At 42.0% G+C, this 25269-nt stretch overlaps 1 protein-coding gene across 4 annotated transcripts in view; it reads right to left on the bottom strand.

The window, feature by feature from the left end:
- Positions 1-20070, bottom strand: part of DCLK2 (doublecortin like kinase 2) — a 156738-nt gene extending 136668 nt beyond the window's left edge. For all 4 annotated transcript variants that reach the window (XM_060012128.1, XM_060012129.1, XM_060012130.1 and 1 more), the window contains exons 1-2: positions 19276-20070; positions 727-1061 (exon numbers count right to left, since the gene is read on the bottom strand). In XM_060012128.1, the coding sequence (XP_059868111.1) occupies positions 727-1061; positions 19276-19696 (756 nt within the window). In that variant the 5' untranslated portion in view covers positions 19697-20070. The remainder of the gene's footprint in view (positions 1-726; positions 1062-19275) is intronic.
- Between the last annotated feature and the right edge of the window lie 5199 nt (positions 20071-25269).

Raw genomic sequence — 25269 nt, 5'->3', positions numbered from 1 at the left:
TATACAGTGGAATACTACTCAGCCATAAAAAAGAACGAAATAATGCCATTTGCACCAACATGGATGCAACTAGAGATTATCATACTAAGTGAAGTCAGAGAGACAAAGACAAATATCATGATATCACTTATATGTGAAATCTAAAATATGACACAATGAGCCTATCTCTGAAACAGAAACAGAATCATGGACATAGAGAACAGACTGTGGCTGCCAAGGGGGAGAAGGCTGGGGGAGGGATGGAGTGTGAGTATGGGGTTAGCAGATGTAAGCTTTTATACATAGAATGGATAAACAACAAGGTCCTACTATATAGCACAGAGAACTATATTCAATATCCTATGATAAACCATAATGGAAAAGAATATTTTAAAAAGTATATATATGTATAACTGAATCACTCTGTTGCACAGCAGTAATTAACACAACATTGTAAAGCAACTATACTTCAATTAAAAAAAAAAGAAGAAGTTTACATTTCCCTTCCAATAGCCATAAGAAGTATATGATAGATTTCTCTACATTTACTTTTGAGATATTTGGGTAAAGAGGCAGGTAAGCCACTTACATTTTTCATGATAAAGGCCAACACACACAGGCCTCTCACAAGTAGGACTGCTAGAATAACTTCTAGGGAACTATGAAATTCATATTAACTATGTAACCACCGTGGTACGGGGAGAGTTTAAAAGTAAGACAGAGAGTGTGGGGCTGGAAACATCCTACCTGCTTCCCGTCCAGCGTGCAGAGCCTCTTCACCACTCCTGAGTCCAGTTTAATGGCTTCGGTGATATCTGTTAAGACCTGTTCGAAGGAATGAGCAGTCTTCTTATTCAGAAGGATCCGCACTGCTTTTCTAGGCTTCACTCCACTTCGAATCACAGTCACTAATTTGGGTTTGATGAAATCTTTACTTTCTTTCACTTCACTCTTCACTGAGGAGGAGGCAGCCACGGCTCGGGTGGTCCCACCCTTGATGTTCACAGACCAGTTTGGATTAATGTTTTTGGTGTAATCAACTTTACGAAACGGTTCATTCGACGCACACACGTAACTCTCACCTAAAAAGCAAAAATCAGTTTTATCACCGTGGTTATCCCCACCACAGGAGCGTTTTGTATGAAGCAAAAATGCTAGAAACCCATTAAGTGAATCCTCAACAGGTTTGGCATTCTACCCACACCCCTTTCTTTTCAACAGCATCTAAGTTGGTTTTGAGAGAACAGCATACATTAGAGTGAAATGCACTGGATGAAGAAACTAGAGATCTGGGTTTTATTCTGGTCAAATGTCACCCTGGATAGCGCAGCGTAAGGGATCTTAGTTTCCCAACCAGGGATAGAACCCGCGCCCTCGACAGTGAAAGTGCAGTGTCCTCACCACTGGACCACCAGGGAAGTCCCTGCACTTTCCTTCCCAACATCAGTATCTGTAAAGGGAAGTTGTTGAATCAGGTGAATTCTAAGGCACTCTCTACTTCCAGAAGTCCATTAACTAATTTAATTTTTAATGTCTCATTCTGGAAGAAATAACTATATCACAAAATAATACATTCTCATAAAGAAATAAAACTGTCTTCCTCTTCTTTCCGATTATAGATTTCAGCCCTAATCAAAGAAAAGTTACTACAAAATTCACATAGCTGACTAAATTCACATATTCAGTTATATGATTATTTACTCAATTAACGAAGCATAGCAAAAATGAAGGAAGAGTTTTGACAGCTCAAAGAAACATACCGAAAGCATTTTTTCCTTAATGGAAGAATATGAATTTAAAATAGTTTAAATAGACAACCTTTTCATCGTCTACTTAAATGAGGAAGGATATTTAGTAGTTAAAATGATGTATTCATTATTCATGTAGCCTTCTGCTTAATTTTTACTAAGTAAAACATAAAAACTATAGTATTTGTCAATTGGTTAACTGATTCAATGTTCATTAATTTTAAGTTCCAAAACTTTATGTTGAAAAATCACACTTTTTCTCTCAAGAAACTCAGAAGTCACCCACTTCTTTTTAGTCTCAACTTTCTGGCATGCAAGATAAAAGGATTACACTCTAAAATTTTCTCCAAGGTGTCTTCTAACTCAAAAAGAATTCATTATTTTTTCACACATGCAGTTTAATGGCCTCATTTTTAATATATAGATTTGCCTACAGGGAGAGAATATGCAGACAAAAGCATTTAAGATTTTGGTTCCTTAGGCAGTTATAGCTCTTGCTGTTAAACAATAAATTCTTATTCTTTGTTAGACACTAGGCACCTACAAGACTGATGAGAAGCAATCAGTCTTCCCCCAACCAGAGTCATGCTACTGTAGGGATTCTTGTTTAAGATTTGTTACCCCCCCGCCAACCTGTCACTTCTCCATTCCATCCATCCTGTTGAGGAACATCACTTCCTACTCAAACTCCTCAGCTAGAAACCTAGGCATCATCCCTCACCCTTCTGACTTCCCTACACACTGCATTCTGACATCAAGTTCTGTCCACTCTACCTTCTAAATATTTCTTAAAATGCCCCTCCCCTCTCCCCTCATCACCACCCACTTCCCACCTGGATCCATGTAAGAACCTTCTGTTTTCTACTCATTCCCCAGAGAGAGAACAAGTTTTCCAAATGATAGTGCATTCTATGTTACTGATATAGCTGAAAAAGTATATCCTAAAGTAATGAACCTTGATTCACGGATAAAATACTACACTGGGAGAGAATTTTTAAAACTCTTACCAATACATATTAAAACTGCACTCACCAAAACAAGGAAAGGATAAACACCTCACTTTAAAATTAGACTTAAAGATATAAATGTGTTATGTCTCTCTCTCTCTCTCTCTCTCTCTTGCTCTCTCTCTCTCTCTCTCTATATATATATATATCTCATACATGGATATATGAAAAATAAAGCAGTCCCTGAGGTCCGGAATTGATCTAACATTCACAGCTAGACCTCAATGTTACTATAACCTGATCTGACCTGTGGTCTTCTGTGGGATATCATCTCACAGAATATCTATATCAAATGAAGCCATTCTGGGACTATGATACAGTGACACAAAAATAAGGTCACTCAATGAGTGATTGCCACTTCGTTACCAACTATAGCTTTTTCCTAAATCTTGTCTGCTCTCACTGTAAATAGGATTTAATGAGATATTCAATCACAGAATTGTCCTTCCTCTGACAGCACCCAATACAGAATGAGTCCCTGCTTTCCTGGAACCAAAGCCCAATTTCTACGACAGCTCTCGCAGCTCTTAGTGAGCTGCCCTGAGGTATCCTATAATGTCCATTCTTCCTTACTGCAATGAGCAGCAAACTCAACTTGTTCACCTCCAGGTATGTTCTGGGTGGTCTTTAGCTGAAGAGAACTGAGACACATACACACACACTCAGACATATTCATATTCTCCCTCTCTGTGTCTCTAAAAGCAGTTCTTTGACCATAAGACATTGGTGGGAAATCATTTTGTAAATAATGATCTCATGAATACTACATAGAAGAGGATTTGTGTTACAGAGAACAAACTAGTGGTTACCAGAGGGGAGGGGAGTCGGGAGAGGGGCAAAATAGGTGAAGAGGATTAAGAGTTACAAACTACTAGTTAGAAAATAAATAATTCACAGGAATGTAAGGTACAACAAAGGGAATATAGCCAATATTTTATAATAACTTTGTATGGTGTGCAATCTATAAAAATATCAAATCACTATGTTATATGCCTGAAACTAATATTGTTAGTCAACTATACTTCAATGAACTTTTTTTTTTTTTTAAAAAAGAGGATCTGTTTTCTGTATAGAAAGAGGATGGACAGAAGCAGGAAGTGGTTATACACCTTTACTGTTTTCAAGCACAGTGCGGAATAGAAAGTCTTTCCACCTCCTTTGACTCTCTCCAGCGGCATGCCTATGGCTTCCTACCACTGACATCTGTTCAGAGACACTCTGCATTACTTCATATTTAGCAGGCTGACAAACCAATTGTCAACAGTTGTGTAATACAACCTGGGTACTTGTTAACCATTAACTTTCATCCTTACTCAACCAAATGAACGGCCTCCTATTTAAGAGGCAAGAGGCTACTAAAAGCTAGGACGTCCCCAATTCCTTGTTCTCTGAAAACTGTCATCCCTACAGATGTATTTCAGTCTGTGCCAATTTCCCCGCCTCTTCTCCCTTTTCAGTGACAAGGGTACCCTCCTCCTATTCAACGTTAAGTCTCTCGCAACATTTGGGTCCTTCCTGCTCCTCGTGCCGAGGTTTCAGGCACATTCTCCTTCTCTCCTCCATTTAACTACACAGGACTTTATAGAGTATCTCCCACTGTGGCACACACAGATCTTACCCCTCTTCGTTCCTCGCCCCCCTCCACCTAATGTGCTTTGGCTTCCATTCACTGCCCAGCTCCTCATCTGGTTTCTCCCACTTCCTCGCCCACAATCGGCTCTTAAGCCACTGCAGCATCACCTTTGCTCCCCAGGCTGAAACACCCTGATCTCAACCACTTCTCTCCTAACTGCCAAATGCCAAGCACTTCTTGTAATTTCCCTTGGAGTCTTCTGAGGGCACTGGACACCAGTCACGATTCTCGTCCTGCAGGGCCTTTTCCTCCTCAGCTTCCAGGACCTAATTTCTTTTGGCTTACCTCTTACTTCTTTGGTAGCCCCTTCTTGGTCTGCTTTTCAGGATCCCCTTCTCCCCTGCATCCACCTCATCCTCCTTAGACTCTCTGTGCACAGCCACATCCCACGGCTTCAATCACCACCCGGACTCTGAGACATCTCCAGCCCAGTCCTTTCTTGAGTTCAAACCACTTCAAGAGCATCTCTACGAGATCATCTACAGCTGTCTCGTGTACCACAAGTCTAAAACTAACTTCACTCCCCATGACTGCCACCCAACCTCAAACACTTCTCTTCTGGAATTCCCCAACTTAACGAAATCACCACCTACACAGTCACCCAGGCAAAAACCAAAACTCCTTTCTCTCTTCTTTTTCCCCATATTCAACAGATTTAGCAAAACTGTTGACTTGGTCTAAGCATCTCTGGAACCCAACCCTTCAACCCTGCTCCCTCTCTTTTCTCCCCAGATTAGAGTAGTTCATGAGGCCCCCTCATCCTCCACAGAGCTGTCAAGACAGTATGGTACTGGCACAAAAACGGAAATATAGATCAATGGAACAGGACAGAAAGCCCAGAGATAAACCCACACACATATGGTCACCTTATCTTTGATAAAGGAGGCAAGAATATACAGTGGAGAAAAGACAGACTCTTCAATAAGTGGTTCTGGGAAAACTGGACAGGTACATGTAAAAGTATGAAACTACAACACTCCCTAACACCATACACAAAAATAAACTCAAAATGGATTAAAGACCTAAATGTAAGGCCAGACACTATCAAACTCTTAGAGGAAAACATAGGCAGAACACTCTATGACATAAATCACAGCAAGATCCTTTTTGACCCACCTCCTAGACAAATGGAAATAAAAACAAAAATAAACAAATGGGACCTAATGAAACTTAAAAGCTTTTACACAGCAAAGGAAACCATAAACAAGACCAAAAGACAACCCTCAGAATGGGAGAAAATATTTGCAAATGACAAAGGATTAATCTCCAAGATTTACAAGCAGCTCATGTAGCTCAATAATAAAAAAACAAACAATGCAATCCAAAAATGGGCAGAAGACCTAAATAGACATTTCTCCAAAGAAGATATACAGATTGCCAACAAACACATGAAAGGATGCTCAACATCATTAATCATTAGAGAAATGCAAATCAGCACTACAATGAGACATCAATGGCCGTCATCAAAAAATCTACAAACAATGGCCATCATCAAAAAATCTACAAACAATAAATGCTGGAGAGGGTGTGGAGAAAAGGGAACACTCTTGTACTGTTGGTGGGAATGTAAGTTGATACAGCCACTATGAAGAACAGTATGGAGGTTCCTTAAAAAACTAAAAACAGAACTACCATATGACCCAGCAATCCCACTACTGGGCATATACCCTGAGAAAACCATAATTCAAAAAGAATCATGTACCAAAATGTTCATTGCAGCTCTATTTACAATAGCCAGGACATGGAAGCAACCTAAGTGTCCATCAACAGATGAATGGATAAAGAAGATGTGGCACATATATACAATGGAATATTACTCAGCCATAAAAAGAGACGAAATTGAGATATTTGTAGTGAGGTGGATGGACCTAGAGCCTGTCATACAGAGTGAAGTAAGTCAGAAAAAGAAAAACAAATACCGTATGCTAACACATATATATGGAATCTAAGAAAAAAAAAAGGTCATGAAGAACCTAGGGGTAAGACGGGAATAAAGACACAGACCTACTAGAGAATGGACTTGAGGATATGGGGAGGGGGAAGGGTAAGCCGGGACAAAGTGAGAGAGTGGCATGGACATATATACACTACCAAATGTAAAACAGATAGCTAGTGGGAAGCAGCCGCATAGCACAGGGAGATCAGCTTGGTGCTTTGTGACCACCTAGAGGGGTGGGATAGGGAGGGTGTGAGGGAGGGAGACGCAAGCGGGAAGAGATATGGGAACATATGTATATGTATAACTGATTCACTTTGTTATAAAGCAGAAACTAACACACCATTGTAAAGCAATTATACTCCAATAAAGATGTTAAAAAAAATGTAAATCTGTTATCTTTTGCCGGTGTCACTGCCTTTAGAATAAAGACCAAACTCCCCAGCGTATTCACATACTTCCATCTCACCTCTCACCACTTTCTCACAGGCTCCTAAGTTAGTGTCGCACCAGTGTACTTGCCCTTTCCTTCCAAACTCGTCACACCCTCTTATTCTCATTCCTTCTTACATGCTTGAAATAGCCTTCCTCCTCCTCTCTCCTTACCTCTTTTTTTTTTTTTTTTTTTTTTTTTTAACTGACCAGTCAAGATTAATCACCCCAGCTAAGGAGGTAAAGCAACAGGAACTTTGATATATTGCTGGAACTTCCATGTACTACACACACACACACACACACACACACACACACACACACACTCATAGAATGGGCTCAGTAGCCAAAGATGATAACCAATCCACATATCCATCAGCAAGAGGACACACAGATTGTGGTATATTCATATAATGTACTACTACTATGCAGTAATGGAAATGAACAAGCCAGCTATACACAACAACTTGGATGAATTTTACAAATAACAGTGACCAAAAGAAACAAAAAAATAGAATGCAGTAGGATTTAATTTCTTTAAGTTCAAAACTGACAAAAGTAAAACTATACTGATTAGGGATGCCTTCATCAGTGGTAAAAATATAAAGAAAAGCAAGAGTCAGGCTACCGTAACTTGGGAAGGGTTGTAACTAGGAAGGGACACAGGGAGAGCTTCTCGGATGCTGGCAATACTCCCTGTCTTTCTTTTTTTTTGGGTGGGGAGCATGCCATGTGGCTCGTGGGATCTTAGTTCCCTGACCAGGGATTGAGCCCGGGCCCTGGCAGTGAAAGCGCAAAGTCCTAACCACTAGACAGCCAGGGAATTCCCAATACTCTGTTTCTTGATAGTAGTCACAAAGATGTTCACTTCATAATAACTCACTGGGCTGTACGTGTATGTTTTATGAATTTTCTATAGATATGTTTCATAATTTTAAAAATTATGTCACTCTTGTGTTCACTTGTTGTATCCTGAGGCTACAATATGTCAACTTCTCATAATCCTTTATTCTTTATCTGTCTCTTCCGGTGGTTCTTAGAGAAGAATTTTTTTTTGTCAGGTGATTTTGTTGTAGAAGCACAGTTGCCCAGGCCTCACCACAGTTCAACTGAACCAGAATCACTGGAAGGTAGCACCAGAACCTGTGAGTAAGGCTTCCTAACTTCACAGGTGACTCTGAACACAATCTCTGGTTACAAACTACTGCCTGGACTGGAAGCTCCTTGAAAACACTGACTGACTGACTGTCCCCTTCTTCATGTTACCCACACCTAGCCCAGCACCAACAGCAGGCACTCAAAAGATGTTTGTCCAAGTCATGACAAAAATGCATATTTCCAAAACAAACTTGTACGTCTCACGGTTTGGATTTGCGTTACTTCTAGGTAAAACATTTGCACAGTGTAGGTGTTGACACCCAATGACTGTGAGAGGCTCAGGTCAGGCTCCTGAGGACATCATGTGTGGTCTGAGACACTCTTAGGTCATTCTACCCCATCAAAGGGCAAACTAAGGCACAGAGGAAAACAAGCAGGCTGTGAGGGCTGCCTAGTACCTACCAAGTTCTTTTTTTCACTTCACACCATCAAAGCACCAAGAGTCCATGGAACATTTTAGTCCAATAAATGCACTGTGTCTTTCAACCAATGGAACATGTGTGTGGGTGTGTATGGGTTTGTGTGTGTATTATATACAAAATATATTTTAATAGCTAAATCAAAATAGTCTCTTAACATTTAAAATGTCAATTTACTGTTAGAAATTACAAATAGCTAAACGCATATTTACACAGTTGGAAGTTCCACAACAGAATGTTTTAGCCTACTTTTCTATCAGTTACTATGAAAGTCTCTTATCCACCTCTGTTAAAATACTTACATTAACTGCCTAAAACCACTAATTAGCTTGTAATTACAAACTATTTTTGACATTTACGGCAGAAAATCAGTTATACAAAATTTGGACATTGAGACTATACCTAACTCTTGGAGCAGAAGAAAGCACTGAACTTTATGGTGAAAAAGAAAACTTGTTTACAAGTCTAAAGTGCAAGGACTATTTGTAGAGACATGGACGGACCTAGAGACTGTCATACAGAGTGAAGTAAGTCAGAAAGAGAAAAACAAATATCGTATATTAACACATATATGTGGAATCTGAAAAAATTGGTATAGACTGTCTTTTACCAAAGCAGAAATAGAGACACAGACATAGAGAACAAACATATGGGATACCTAGGGGGAAAGGGGGGGTGGGATGAATTGGGAGACTGGGATTGACATATATATGATATTAACACTATGTATAAAATAGATAACTAATGAGAACCTACTGTATAGCACAGGGAACTCTACTCAATGCTCTGTGGTGACCTAAATGAGAAGGAAATCCAAAACAGAGGGGATATATGTATACATATAGCTGATTCACTTTGCTGTATAGTATAAACTAACAATATTGTAAAGCAACTATACTCCAATAAAAAAATAATAATAAAGTGTAAGGACTCATCAAGCTTAAGGAAAAGCCTCCCTACACACACACACACACACACACACAGATTTAAATATGGTAACAGAGGAAAGAAAAGAAAGTATGACTGACACTTAAGGTCTAATATCTGCAAACATCTTAAAAACCTAAATTCCTTACCAACTTCCAAAATTGAGAAAGAAATTACTTCCAAAGTAATGTAACCAAGGAAAATAAATTTGGGTATGTTGCATCTACAAGGTGGTTTGATGTCCTTAATGAAGTACAGCATCTGTGAGACTGTCCTATCGGGTAGACAATAACGTGAATACCCCCATCTAAAGCACATCAAGGACACATTCCCACACCCAGCTGGTTCAGAAGAATACAGGGTAAAGAAAAGACAGACTGATTACTATTCTGTTGTGGCAAACAGCTTATTGGGTTTTCTACCCAAACTGTACAGTGTGCAGAATTTAACCTTATGGGAACCAGCATGGTAACATAAAGTACACTGCTCTCACCTGGATGCTGTTCCCTTCTGTACTCATTTGGTTTATCTCTGGACCACTGCTGGCGCATTCACAAAATGAATGTAACAGCCTTTCCTACACGGAGGGGCTGAGGACACAAGATGAGATCTTTCACCCCTAAGACCAGTGCCCCTTCAACACATCTGAAGGCAACAGGCTGAAAATGACTGTGATACCCTCCACGGAGAAAGGTGTGGAGACATTACACTGAACATCTGGGTATGTAGGAAGAAGTATGTCCACAAATCCACGCTTCAGCATTGAAATTTGGGAGGAGTTAACTTAAGACCAAAGAAATTATGTAAAAGTAAAAACAAAAATGCTACTCACTAACCAAGAAGCCTTAAAGCTTACCCACTGAAAAAAAAAATTCTATCTAATCTCCTGGTAGGATGGAACCTACAGATCAGATCCGTTATTTGTCTTCTTGCTGCTCAAACCTGAGCCAACTGCATCCCACAATCTACAAGCATTCACCTCGGCAATTTTAATTCTGTCCTTTTTTTTTTTGGCTGCGCCGCGTGGCTTGCGGGATCTGTTCCCAGCCAGAGATAGAACTGAGGGCCATGGCCAGTTCTATGGCCAGTATCCTAACCACTAGGCCACCAAGGAACTCCCAATTCTGTAGTTAATTTGATGATAAGACTCAAAATGTTTATATCATCTTATTCTGGAACATCTGAATGTCTATTTCTAAATCAAGTGCAGCCAGGCCACTCCGTGCCCACAGCCTCAACTCCTTTGGCGTCAAGTGGTGTAACTTTGCTGGGAGTTAATGAGGAAGAAGTGGACTTACTATATGTACAAGACATGCACAGAGAGTTAAGGCCAGAGGACATAATTTTACTCTGCGGGAATGAAGGCTTGTTAGCAGTGCAAAACTGACTCGTCACACGGCATTGTGAAATACAGCACAGCAAACTCAGCGTTCAGCACCATGGTCACACTGGGAACAGTTTAGTTTGAGCAAATAGCATCTGGAGCTTTATGTTGCTACTCTGCATTTTTATTGGTTATACAGTTTTGTTGGTTTTTAGGTTGTCTCGTTTGGGTTGTACTGGTGTGTAAGAGCTATATGAATAAGTACATCTACCTTTATAAATATTTAAGTGACAATGTATTTAAAGTAATTAAGGCAATGCTGGGCTTCTGCAACTTGGTTGTTAGATGTTTACATTGTTTTTCAATTTTAATTATCCCAAACCTTGCAAAAGTTTGAGAAACACTGCAATTTTAAGGATACTGAGAAAGAGATCTTCAAACCAAAATGTGCCCATCTTACACTTATTTGTAAGTAAACTGGGGCATAATGGATATAGGGTCAGTCCTTCAGTTGGCTCATCATCTGAGTAGAGGTAAAAACCTCCCTCAACAGAGTTTCCCCAGCTTCTGGAGATCTTTGCTTAAGACCTTCCTCCCTCACCGCCACCCCCCCAACCCTTTAAATCTCACTTTGAGTCTAAGAGGAAGACTTGGCTCCAGTTTTAAGCAAGTGACGATAGTGAGAATAGCTCAAAAAGATTCAGTGCAAGTGATGAAGGATTCAGAAACCAGATGTTTGTCAAAAAAGAGTAGTGATGTTTAGGGGATGGGCAGAAGGGGGAAACCGTAAAGCATGACCACTGTCATAAAATGTCTGAAGGGCTGCCATGTAGCTCCACCTGGAGTCTTACGTAGCTCCAAACGGTGGCTCTAGAATTACAGGGGGAAGTTACAAGGATGCACATTTTGGTTTCAGATGCTGAGGACCACTCCCATTTATCGAAGAGACACTGCTCACCAGGACCCTGCTAAGTGTTACAAGGTTCATGTAGAACCTTCCAGCTATTGGCCTTGATCACTGAACTAAGAAGAGATGAGTTTAGGTCAGGCTATTTCTCAAGTTCGTTCTTTTGCAGAGGCTTGATGAAGAGTATAACCAGTAGTAAGTTTCCATAACTCCTTTTTCTTTTCCTGCTTCCTTAAGAGATGAGGTAGAATACTGTTAAAAGACCAAGATAATGGACAAGGATATTGGGGAAGAGAGCATCAATCACTGCCTTTCAGAAATAACGACATTGTTATTACATAAAAATTAACAAAGTAATCTGAGGTTTGTAAAACATACACAGTGGAGGAAGAAATAAATCAATGACAATTTAAAAACTTCTATTGTGATACATTTTGGTTGCAAGTGATTATAATTTAACCAACATATAAACAAATGGTAACATAGTAGGTCATAATTGTAGATTATTTTAGTTATGTTGAAACGTTAGTAAATGTTACAGTGTAATCAAAAGTACTAAAGTTGATCTCACAAATCAGTATTTTCCCATTCCTTGTCTTGAAGGTAGTAGCTTCTGACAAATTACAATATGGCTAGTCTACTGCTTCAGGCTGCAAGAGATATGGCAAACAGGGTAAGATAGCCTGGATTAGAGCTAAAATTATAGCATGTCAATGAATGAAAGAGTATCTAAATTCTAGCCTTAAATTATATTTCCAACTCATAGAATTTAAAAAGTATTGTAGAGGGACTTCCCTGGTGGCACAGTGGTTAAGAATCCGCCTGCCAATGCAGGGGACACGGGTTCAAGCCCTGGTCCAGGAAGATCTCACGTGCCGTGGAACAACTAAGCCCGTGCGCCACAACTACTGAGCCTGTGCTCTGGAGCCCGTGAGCCACAAATACTGAGCCCACGAGCCACAACTACTGAGCCCACATGCCACATCTACTGAAGCCCACGCGCCTAGAGCCTGTGCTCCACAACAAGAGAAGCCACCACAATGAGAAGCCTGCTCACTGCAACGAAGAGTAGCCCCCACTCTCCACGACTAGAGAAACCCCGCGCACAGCAACGAAGACCCAATGCAGCCAAAAAAAAAAAAAAGTATCGTACAATGCAGACTGTATTTAAACTATATGTGAAATAAATTTTCTAAAGACAATGCTTAAAATAAGAATGCTAAAAGATGAACGAAACTAAGTCTTAGCTACGTCAGAGAACAAACTCAAAGCAGACGCTGAAAATATTAGGGGGCTTAGAATAGTCCTGGGATTTAAACATACATTCAAAATAAAGGTACAAAAATTTGATTATGAAAGACGTCCAAAGAGAAAAATCACGTCAGGCATCTCAGACACTAGTGAAATTGATAAATTGTTAACATACAAATATACTGCATCCCTTTTTTCTTGAATAAAAACTTATTTCAAAACTGAAATATGAAGGGGCAAGGAATATTTGCCTTTTGCATGACCTTATTTGATCTCTGCAAATCTAGCCAACTGTCCAGCTGGCTGTCTTAACTAAGAAAGATTTTTTAAAAACCAATATCCACCTATTCCCACCTATCAGAATACCTTATATATGGCACAAAAGTAAAATTAATCATCAAACATCAAGTGCCAGAAGTATTTATTGTTAGGATAAATGAATTAACAAAATGACCATGGTCTCAGCCCTCAATGGGCCTGTACATAATTTTCCCTTTCCTGAGAAGATTCTATGGGGAAGAGCCTCCTATAGGTTATTGAGGGTTTAAGAACTCCATCTAAACCCAGGTAACCACATTCAATCACAAAACCTGGCCAACTTTTAGAGACACGGAGCCAGACAGATCATTTCTCTTTCCCACTTCCAGAAGCATTTCCCAAGATCACTGAACTTTAAAGGGGAAGCAGCCTTAGCAATTACCTAACCTTCCTCATTTTGCAGATAAGGAAACCAAAGTCAAGCAAGACAACTCTGCAGAATTTGAATGCACAGACCCTACTATGCCGGTGTATAGGATAATGTATGGTTCATTTCAGGAACCATACACAAAACATCCTAAAACTGTCTTTACATCTGCAGTGACTGAGGAACTACCACCATCTTCATTTTCCAAATATAAATAACTAACAGGTTCGGCTGCAGCGGTGATGCAGCTCTAGATTGCTGATACATGACCTATGCACACTTCAGGGGTCAGAATGGACCCCATCTCACAGGTGGTAGAACATAGCAGTTAAGAATACAGAAGTTGAAAGGCCAAGGAGAAAGGCCTCAGGTTCCAGCCCCACTTCTTCTGACTGGTACAAGGGGACAATGTCTCTATCCTCTGAGTCTCAGTCTCACCAGCTGCAAAATGGGGAAGACAATGCAGCCATATTCCAAAAGGGATAACAAGGGTGAGATAAAACGCAAAGTATCTCACATAATGATTGCATATAAAACATCTAAAAAATGGTAGCAATGTTGAGAAGAATAGGATCCCTAATCCTTAGGGTAATGGTTTACTTTATCAACAGAAGAGACAAAAACAGAAGTGGTAGGAGCATGGGCGAGTAGGGATGAGAAGAGACCTAGCCAGGCAGTATAGACCCAGAGAAACTCCCCTGGCCCTCTCTACAATGAAGAAAGCAGTTTGACAATCACTAGTCAAGGGAATATCTAGTTTCCCTTATTTCATATGACAGGGCCATAAAATGTCCATTTCCATAGTTTAAAACCTCATGAAATAGTGATCTTTTCTTATAACTACCAGTGTATCATTCTGTCTGACCCTCATCTCATAAATGCTCTCCCAAGTATTTCCCTTCTTCCCCCAACCCTTTAGAATTCTTTATTCTGCAAATGAAAATTTCTCTTCCCATTACCTCTGGAAAGAGCTTATTATGCAGCTGCATTATAGCAGACCTGAGTTCCCCTGTTTTGAGGAAATGAGAAGAAGAAAACAATCAGATTTATAGAAGCAAGTACTGAGGAAGAGTCATTCTCTCCACAGCGATGAGTCAGCAGAGCATCTCTGATTTATCTGGACTATAATCCAATTTTTCAAAATACATATTTTCACAAATACATAGAAACAACCTTATTCAAACTTAATTCATACAAAACTTCCCTTGACAATCAAGAGACTTAGAGGTAAAGTCATTTCCTGGGCTATTTATTTAATGAACTTATTGTGTCCAAGATCCCTAACCTCACGGCATGCTTAGTCTAGTGCAAAAAACAGACCCAATATACCTGTAATTATAAAGGTAAGTGTTACAATAGAGGAAAGGAAAAATGCTGTGAGTAAGCAAATGGCAGAGTTCTAAGCTTGACCTCAGGCCTTGGTTCCAACATCTGTTCCTCTGGCAATCCTTTTCCATTGTCCTGGCCAGTGTGCTCCTCCTGCCCCACCTCATTACCACTTCACTTACAGCCCTGCAGCTGGAACCATCGCGCGTGTGTGTGTGTGTGTGTGTGTGTGTGTGTGTGTGCATTCACTCTTTCTCTCTCCCTCTAGAATGTGAGCATTCTAGAACTGTACCCCCAGCACCTGAAACAACAACAACTATGCTCTCAATCGACAACAGTTTGAGACCAATGCCCCTGAGGTCTGGGAAGAGATTTCATAGAAAGATGATGTTTGAAGAGGGTCGTGGATCTAGGAGGATCTAGGAGTCTGCCAGGTAGAGAAGGTTTTGCAGACTGATGATTCAGTGTTAAACTGCTACGTCCAATCATCATGCTTGCCTTATATAAATGTGTACTGCTTTTGACTACTATGTGCAAATACCTTACATCTCACGGGTTTATGTTGCCTTCCTCACTGTAACAAGTGCCAAGAGCTCAGTTTCTATTATTACTCTAAAAATCTATCATTCAAGGGGATAAAACCTATAGTCTGAGTTCTTATGCATTTTTACTTAAACGTTAACTTAATTTTTACTTAAATGTAAACTCATTTTTACTTAAATATAACTGTCACCATATTTTGGTTTAACACCTTCAAAGAGATTGAATAACCAAAGAGATTCAATAAACTAGGCTTAGTAGGAGAATCTCAAAAACTTCAAATGCTTGATTTTCTTAGAACTTTATTTTTCTTAAATTCAAGTTAATTCAAGCTAATTTTCAAGTTAACTTAATGGAAGTTTTCAAGTTAACTTAATGGAAGAATGGAAGTGTCACCTGTCAAAATAATCAAAATTCTCTCACATGCCAAAACATCCAATCAGTTTATTTATTGGTGACTGAGGAGTAAACTGACATTTTACTTTGGAATGAAAGAGGCAGACACGGGTAGCTCTTAATTTTTTGGCTCCTGTCAAACACTTCATCAGAGCCATATACCCACTCCCTGCTGTGTAGGACATTTGCAGCTTTGTCGATTTTCCGGAAGATAGGTTCTGGGTAGGGAAAGGCAGCCCAGGCCATCAGACACTCAATGAATAACCACTTAGGCACGGGAAGGGTATATACTTTTAGACCAGAAAGGATCTAACTTAGGTGATCTGCCAACCTCTCTTTCAACAGAAAAGGTCACTAAGGCTGAGAACAGAGGTGAATTTTTCTCAAATCCACAGAACCTAGGGACCCCAACTTGGTCACGCATTGTTTCTACCGTCCTTGGGCATCTCTCTTTGGGACATCAAAATAATTATAGCTTAAATGTTCTGAAGAAGAGAACACTCACGGAAAAAAAAAAACTGAGACCAAGAGTTCTGACTGAGAACTTAGGAAGGTACCATCCAGACATCTTCAGCTGTCTATCAGAGATGTGACACGGTTGGCTGGCTCATGGCTTCAGACATCTCAACCTGATTTTCCCAGTACTGACTGTTACGACTCACAGTCCTCCTTTGAGAGAAGGTCCCCACCCAGTTGTAAAGACTAAACAGGATTACAGGGACGCACAGCACTAACTCATTGAAATTAATGCAGCAAGGGGAGCTAAAACAATAGGGCTCAAAATGCCTGCTGGTTTAGTGTAGCGCAGGAGTACCAGCCTGCCTACACCTGAACAGTTTTTGGTCTCCAAAGACTCTCAAGGGCAGAAGAAAAAAATCTGGGCCATGCAAATTTCTTTTGTCATCTGAGTTCAAAGGGACTGAGGCTCTGAGTGAGTGTTCATGCCTAGCTATCTTGAGTCATCACTTTCTATTCTCCACTGAAAACATTTTAGGAAAACAATGTTTTGGGAAAAACAGTTTCTCCTAAACTACAAATTTCATGGAATGGAAGAGGCAAATGAGAGATCAGCTGAACATAATGGTGTAAAAAATACTATCAGAATCTTTATTAAACATGATGAACTAAGATGAAACAGTCAATTTTGACAACATGGGAAATACCACAGACCTATTTTTACTGATGCAAAGAATAACTTCACAGGTAGCTGGTTAGTTCTTCTGCATGATAAATCTGAACATTCGAGTACACAATTTGAACTAAAAGTTGAAACTATTTAAATTCTTGAATAGTTGATAGTAAACATTGATGGTTCTTTTCTTAAAAACCGCCTAGAAACAGGGTATTCCACTCATTTTGTGGGAAATTCAAGACTTAGACAAAGATCTATTGTCAGACAGAATGCCACTATGACAAAAGAAGTACTCAAATTTTCTTCTTTTGCAGTACTTGTAGTATATTTAATAAAATGTAATTTTATTATATTTGAAACAAGTGGGCAATCGGCTATACTAGGGAAACATTTCTATGGTGCAAATATTTGTGTTCTATCATTATTTTTCATATTGTGGTGTAATTTGGACTCTACATATGCTTATGGTTCCCCCTCCTCCACAAATCAGTGAATGAATGATTCAAAGGATATTTATCAACCTTCAATTTATAGTTGAACCTACAGTTTGAGAATCAGACTCAGTGGACCATGCACCACTTGGGCAATAACAAACTCAATGTACAATATGTGCTCTCACTTAATATGCATAATGGACACCTTGACCATCTTCCCTAGGATCATGTTCACCTCTGGAGTACATTCATTTCATGTAGCAAATACACTGTTAAAATTACTTCTGAGAAGGATATTAAAACTACTGTCCCTCCTCAGACCACACCAGGCACAGTATCCCAAGGGCATGTGAGTAATGAGTGTTTAAGTAAAAGAGGCATTGCCTTGATCCTTCCACAGGGCTACTAATCTAGCTTTGGGTCAATCAGAAAATTCATTACTCAGTTTTGAAATATCTAGGCAAATGTAGCTTTTAAGTATGTAACAGGATAAAGCAATAAAGCCCTTTTAACAATGTATCTTCATTTTATTTATACTCCTCTGGTTGTCATCTCCTCCTCCGGAAGCCTTTAAAACCAAACCACTCAAGTGAGCAGGAGAATTTGTGAAGTCACACACACACACACACACTCTCTCTCTCTCTCTCTCTCTCTCTCTCTCTCTCTCTCTGAAAAGACAACTTAGTTTTGGCTGGGTCCTCATCTAGCCAGGGCAGGGAAGACTTTTGGTAACAGTGACTAAATAGAATCTCAACCACTTTCAGGACTCCGCAGTGTGGCTACATCAATTTATTAAAAGTGAACTGTAGATGAAAGGCCATATACTGCAGGTCCTGTATGACAAGGCCTGTTGCTTAAGTTTCCCCATGTGTAAAATGGACAGAGTCTTCAGAACATAAGAACATGATGTGCTAATATAAGAAAAATAGTTGGCTTCAAGTTCAGTTTCCTTCCCCTGCCAAGCCAACATTGCTATGACTACCATAGCAATGTGTGCCATTTGCATTAAGAAAGATGCATGAGAGCAGACTGTATGTAAACACACAGTCAGCACATACTTGGGTTCTGTCTGATCTTTATGGGTGGTGTTTACTTCTGGATATAGGTTCTTAACTACTAGTAATGCTTTCTCTCCCTGAAGTGAAAGAAGAGTAAATACTGCAGGAATTCAAGGATGACACAACATACAGCCAAGCAGTCCCTTCGAGTCAAGCACGGTTGACACCCTAGGCCTAATTTATAAGGGGCCCCACCTGCTGATTCCAATGGCCTTTGTCACCCTAACTAGCTACTTTCAGTAGGGGAGGATGCAGGAGAGATTGACCTTGATTCACCTCATTATCAACCAAACGTGGAAAACCCTTTAGCACAACTGTTCTCAATCTCTGCAGCACATTCAAATCTCCTGAGGAGCTTTGAAAACTCCAGATGCCCCGACCACAGGCCAAACCAATTACATCCAAGTATCCGGGGATGGGACCCAGACACCCATATTTCTTAAAGTCCCCAGTGATCCAAGATGCAACCAAGGTTGAGAACGACTGTCTTGGATCGCCCCTCCTGACCTCATGGAACTTCTGCTGCAAGGCAAACCAGGAAAGCCAACCTAGAGTGCTCACAACCACGGCTTCTGAGTAAAGCAGGTGCAACAGGGTCCTGAACACTGAAACACAGGTGCCGGCACTGAGCTCCACACAGGGGGCTGAACAGACAGCTTATGAGCTAGAGGGTTACCCAGATCCTCACGTGAGACTTTGCACTTCAAAAAAGCAAAAAACAAAAGCAAGTCCGCCAATCTTAAGAGATGTCACCAAATCCCCTTAGGATTTCTTTCTTTCTTTTCTAAGGCAAATCTTTTGGGAAGGACAGTCAAAGTATATGTGGAGGCGCCCCACCCATAGAGCCTGCGGAAAAGAAGACAGAGCCGCACAACTCCTGCGGCCGCCTAGAAAACCCCCCGCAGGCTCCCCCAGCGCCGGGAGAGCGCGTGCACCTGTCGGCACGCGGGGCCGCACCTGCCGCGCCGGGCCTTCCCTCCTACCTTCCAGCAGCTCGTCCAGGCTGGTGACCTTCCGGCTGCCGTCGATGGTGTAGATGGTGCGGACACCCTGGGGCAGGTTCACGTTGTCCGACAGGGAGCGGGTGAGCTCCATAAGCAGCGCATCGAAGGACCGGAAGCGGTCGCTGGAGATGGCAAACACCAGGCCCTTGAAGTAGCGGTCCCCATTCCGGTAGAAGCGCGCCTTCTTGGCCTTCTTCTCCGAGCTCAGGGCCTGCAGGGTCCGCGTACGGTAGAAGCTGCAGTGGGCACTGTGCGCCGGGCTGGGGATGAGCCCGTTCCCCTTGGGGCCGGAGCTGCTGCTGCCCCCCGAGGAGCTGGGCGCCCCTCTCCGCGACCCCGGCCGCGGCCTTTTGTCCCGTTCCTCAAAGTGTTCCAGCTCGATACTCCTGGTGCTGGCCATCACGGCTGCTCCAGGGGCGCCCCCACGAAACACGTCCCAGCCAAAGCCTGCAGGTAGCCCAGGGTCAAGGCGAGCACCGGCTCAGGGACGTCTAACTGCGAGCAGCCTCAGAGCGCCGGGACACCCAGCTTTGGCATCCCGCCCTCTCCTCGCAGGTGGAGCCGCGGAGGCGCCGGCCGGCCCGCGCCCCCCTAAAAGTGGCCGCAGCGCCGAGCTGCCCAGCTCATTGTCCGGCGCGCCTCGCTCTGTCCCTCCCGCTCGCCGGGGAGCCCCACGCCCCCCCAGGCGCCTCCTCCACCCGGCCACGCCTCACAACTCCCTCCCGGGAGCCCGCCGGCCGCCGCCAAGTTGGGCCGCCCGAAGCTCGCCCCGGACCCGCGGGCGCGCACAAAGCTCGGGCGCCCGCCGCGGCTCGCGTCCGCCCGCCGCTCCCGGGAGATCCGAGGGGAAGGAAGGAAGGGAGGGGGAGGGGCCGCGAGCGTGGGAGAGGCGCCGCTGGGGCGTCGGCCCGGCTCCGGCTCCGGCCCCGGCCCGCTCACGCGCCCGGCCCGAGGCCCGGAATGCCGCGCCGCCGCCTCGCTCGCCTCCAGGCCCTGCCCGAGGGGCGGCGCGCGCTGGCTGGGGCCGAGAGCACGGTGCAGGCCAGTCCCTCCCGGAGTCTGGCCCTAGCGGGAAATAACGCAGCCCGCCTCCCCCGCAGCCGGCCGGCCCGGCCCACCCGCGAGCATCCGCCCCCGGGCCCGACCGCACCGCCTGCCCAGCCCGCTGTCAGGGCTGGAGGGGGCTTCTTGCTCCCCGAGGGATGCCAAACCCCGGAGGGAGAGAGGTGGGAGAGGAGGCTCTACAGCGCGAGAAGATCGGCCCCTCCAGGGTCCTAGGCGGCCCCGCCCGCCTGACAGCCCCAACCCCGCTCCGCGCGCTGATGGGCGCAGCCGCGGCGCGCGCTCCTCCGCCTGGGAAACGGAACCGCGCAGGTCAAAAAAACTACAAAGGAAGGAGATTCAAGGGCAGGGATCACATCCCTTAGCCAGCCTCCAAATGAGGAGCCGAGGCTAAACTAGGGCAGGAACCTGAAACATGGCCTTGAATTGGGGCACACTATTTATTTTTTAAAAGGAAATCTGGAGCTTTATTTAAAAATCCTTTGATAAAACAATTTCCGTTGCAGATTCGCTAACATGGTTCGTTCAGTAACTTTGAATGTGTATGATCGGAAGTTATTGTTTTTTGAGGAATTTACTTAATTAACAAATATTTGTTAAAGCATGCAATGTGCCAGGCATTGTCTCCGTCTCTGGGGATGCATTCGTAAACAGAAAATCCCTGCACCCCACCCCCCTTACATTCAAGTGATGTTTATTGTTGTCAGTTTGAGCTTCTCATTAAGTAATAGGTCTAACCTTTGTAAGCACCCATCATACTCGAAGTCTTAATTTAGTAGTGCCTGGTCAACAGTAAAAGCATATTCCCCAAAGGCTTGTGAGAAATATTAGTTACTTCCCTTTTACCATTAGGGAAAGATGAAACTAAAAGAAGTTTGGTCCAAGTTACCCTGAAACCTTAGGTTATTCACCACCTGTTCTCTGAGTGGCCCTAGACAGCAAATCCAAACCGACCTGTAAGGTAAGAACATGGATGCTTTTCTTGGAATTAACTAAGTCCTGGAAGAGTATGAATAAGAGAAGGCAGAGATATATGCAGTAGTTCTTCAGCAGCTGTGAAGCTGCCCTGGCATGCAGTGCCCCAGAAGATTCCTGATTAGTGCACCATAGTTCCCCCAGGGCAGTCTCAGGGATACACCTGGGCATACCTGACTTCTAGAACCAGGACTGGAACATGCTGGGAATTCAGGGCTGATCTGAGGCTTCAACATAGTTTTCCAGGGGAAAAACTGTGAAATATAATTAGGTCCATGGCCATAATAGACCTTAACACAGACCAATTAAATCAGAACTTCTGGGGATGGACTTCTCCAACAGTAGTTTTTGGAAGTGCTTCTAATGCACAGCCAGCGTTTCCAACTATAGGCTGTAACATGAGTATTCAAACAGATCAGTGCTGCTTCTCAAACTCTGATGTATACTTACATGTAGTAGGGGAAGTCTCATAAAATGTAGATTCTGATTCAGTAGGTCTAGGGTGGAATTTGAGATTCTGTATTTCTAATAAGCTCCCAGGTAATGCCAATACAGCTGGTCTTGGTACAACACTTTGAGAAACAAGGAACTAAATGGCAAATTTCTTGAGATAAGGCTTCATTAAGTACTAGTAACTGCAGAGCCTTTCAACTTTGTAAATGGCTTAAAATGGGTGTGTTCATTTGTTTTGCTCTTACTCTTTCTTGAAAAACAGCCCACTTTGTAATCTATTGCTGTAGTAACAAATTATCCCACACCTAGTGATTCAGGACAATAAACATGTATTATCTCAGCAGTTTCTGTGGGTCAGGAAGCTAGGAACAGCTTCCCTTGCTGTCTCATGAGACTGTAATCAAGACATTGATTGGGGCTGCAGTCATCTGAAGGTTTGGCTGGTGCTGGAAGATCTAAGATGATTGGTAGGAGGCCTAGGTTCCTGGCCATGAGCACCTCTCTGTAGGGTCGCTTGAGTGTTATCACAACATGTCAGCTGGCTTCCTCCAGAGCAAGCTCCCAGAGAGAACATGGTGGAAACCAAATGTCTTTTATGATGTAGGCTTGGAAGTCATACACTGTCATTCCTGCAATAGCCTATGTAACCTTACACAGGTTGGCCCTGTTTAACGTGGGACCTGACTATACAAGGATGACTACCAGAAGCTCATTGAGGTCACCTTCTAGGCTGGTAGCACAGGTTCAATCAAACAAGCTTTAGGACATAAACATATTTTCTCACTCAAAGATTCCTGATAAAAGATTTCACCCTTCTTAAACAGTGAATACAATGATATAATATGCCAGTATTTTAGCATGATTCCCAAACATTATATCCCTAAGTTAACAAAGATTACTGCTTTTCAAGGGGGGCTGGGGGAGAAGAGAAAGTATTTCCAAAGCTGTTACCTAATTTTAAAAATCATTTTGTTCCTGCTCTTTGCATTAATTTGTTTGAAGAACTTTATCTCTGACCTTCATATAAGAATTAAGATGCAATCACCTTTCATAAAATAGTTGCTTAGTGAATATGGTATATATCAAGACCCAGCTGGCCAAAATTTGAAGACAATTAGGGCAGAAAAAAACTAGTTTCAGCATTACAATTCTAATGCCAACAAAATTTGAGGGTTCTAGGTAGGCAGGTATTAATTTGGGTTGTTACTTCATGATTTAAGGTTTATAGAGCCAAAACAAATTCTCCCCTTTCACGGGGTTGCAGAATGTGCAGAGTAAGATATTTCAACTGGCATGTCCTTTGCTGAGATGCCCCCTTTCTTTTCTAACCAAGAAACACTACCTGGGACTTCCCTGGTGCTCCAGCGGTTAAGACTCTGTGTTTCCACTGCAAGGGGCACAGGTTCGATCCCTGGCCAGGGAACTAAGATCCCACATGCCGCACTGTATGGGGCGGCCAAAAAACGAAAAAAAAAGAAAAAACACTATCTGATTTGCTAATCATTCATCCTTCCAGAGATGATCTATTTCTCCTTGGTGGTTGCCTACTCTGTCTGCCAGGTCATGATTTTAGGGGCTTTATTAGGAGAGGCTGGCTCTATCTCTTTACCATCTTACTTACCATGGCCTGCCTTGACCATTGCTCCTGTTGGTTATGAATTCTCTATACCCTTTCCTAACCCCTCTTAGTCTAACAGTTATCTGAATAAAACCTGTCGTGCAGAGAACTTTAAAAATGGCTTCATCTCTATGCTACAGAGAATCCAAGAATTTCAATCCAAAATCTCTTCTCCATTTTTTTTTTTTGTTTGTTTGCAGGATTAGAAAGGACTCCTTTCTGCTCTTGATATATAATAATTTTAAATCGCAAAGTATCTAGTGCACGTGAAAACTTTCTTGATGCTATCCAAGAGGGATCTTCTAAAAACCACTTGGGGCAGAAACATTCAACCAGGCTTGAAGGAAAGGTAATTAATTGTTCTTTGTTCTCTATACTTCTCTTCAGATTTCACAGATTAGCAATACAATTTTACAATTTTATGGCTGCCTTTAGCCAAGTGGTAACTTCCTCCCCCAGCCCCCTCACTCCCCCATCTCCACCTTGATTAAGAAATACCATAACAATTTTTATTTGGCATAATTTGTTTAAATGAGATTTATCTACTCCATACTTCCTTATGGAGCTTTACCTAAGAAACTTGCGTTGAACATCTCCTGGTTTTGCTTCACGCTACTTCACTTCTCAAATGCATTGGCTAGTCTTCACTTTTGGCCAGAACCTTCTGCTTTCAGAGGCAGTTTTCCAGCTACTCCATTACTTATTACATAAAGAGTGCTTACAAACATTTTAGACGGCACCGTGCTGAGACTTTCTGCTGTCTCATGTTTTCATTTCTGTTCACTGCGTGCCAAGCGTTTCTCACAGAAGCAAAAGTGATGAAACAACTATTTTCAGTGAAAGGGCCCAGTGACTATGAACTTGAATTTTTGAAACTTAGCATTATTTTTTATTTCATAATCTTTAATGGTTATAAATTCTAGTATTTTCAGTCGCACTTTAACGGGAAAGCGTATAAAGCCAGGAGGTTCAGAAAGAGACTATCTACCCGTACTTACCCCTAATCTGCACCCAGACTGGAAAAAGATTCAGACGAAAAGCATTTTACAAATATAATGACTTTGCAAATGTATATGAGGGAATGATTAAAACTACATTTTCAGGTACAGAAAATTGATTAAGTCTTTCAAAAATTTCAAGTTTAATTTTTTTTTTTTTTTTTTTTTGCAGTACACAGGCCTCTCCCATTGCAGAGCACAGACTCCAGACACGCAGGCTCAGCGGCCATGGGTCACAGGCCCAGCCGCTCCGCGGCATGTGGGATCTTCCCAGACCGGGGCATGAACCGGCGTCCTCCGCATCGGCAGGCAGATTCCCAACCACTGCGCCACCAGGGAAGCCCTCAAGTTTAATTTTTTAATGAAAATATCATGAATGGAAGAAAAATTCAGATATGCATGCTTTAAATGTATATAGCACACAAACGCTTTTTTTCTATGAGAAAACTGTGGTTTAATAGCTCTACTGATAGTTCTGTTGGTCCATGTCACTTCCACAAAGTATGTAGTCAAAGACTTCCACTTTTCATGTTTATTCTGTGTATTCAAAATTATACTCAGTTATTTTGTCATTTACTAGTTCAGCTGCAATAACTGTTAAAATGAAAATAATAGAAGCATTAAATTTATGAAGTAAATTTCTTTTTAGAAATTTGAACTTTTTTCCCTTTAAATCTCCTTAAGAAGAAAATCTAGGCAGGTAGTAGTATCCCTACTTTCCAGATAAGGGAATGGAGACATAGCCAGTGATTTTCAACAGTTATTTAATTATTTGATATTTAATAATATCAAAAGTGGAAACCATGGAAAATTACTATAGTACTCTCATTTTGTTTGTGTAAAATCAGATTTCTCAAACCCAATATA

This window comes from Delphinus delphis, chromosome 5, assembly GCF_949987515.2.
Source record: "Delphinus delphis chromosome 5, mDelDel1.2, whole genome shotgun sequence".
Classification (NCBI taxonomy): domain Eukaryota; kingdom Metazoa; phylum Chordata; class Mammalia; order Artiodactyla; family Delphinidae; genus Delphinus; species Delphinus delphis.
Note: the sequence above shows the minus strand (reverse complement) of the source record. Positions and strands in the feature narration are given on the sequence as shown.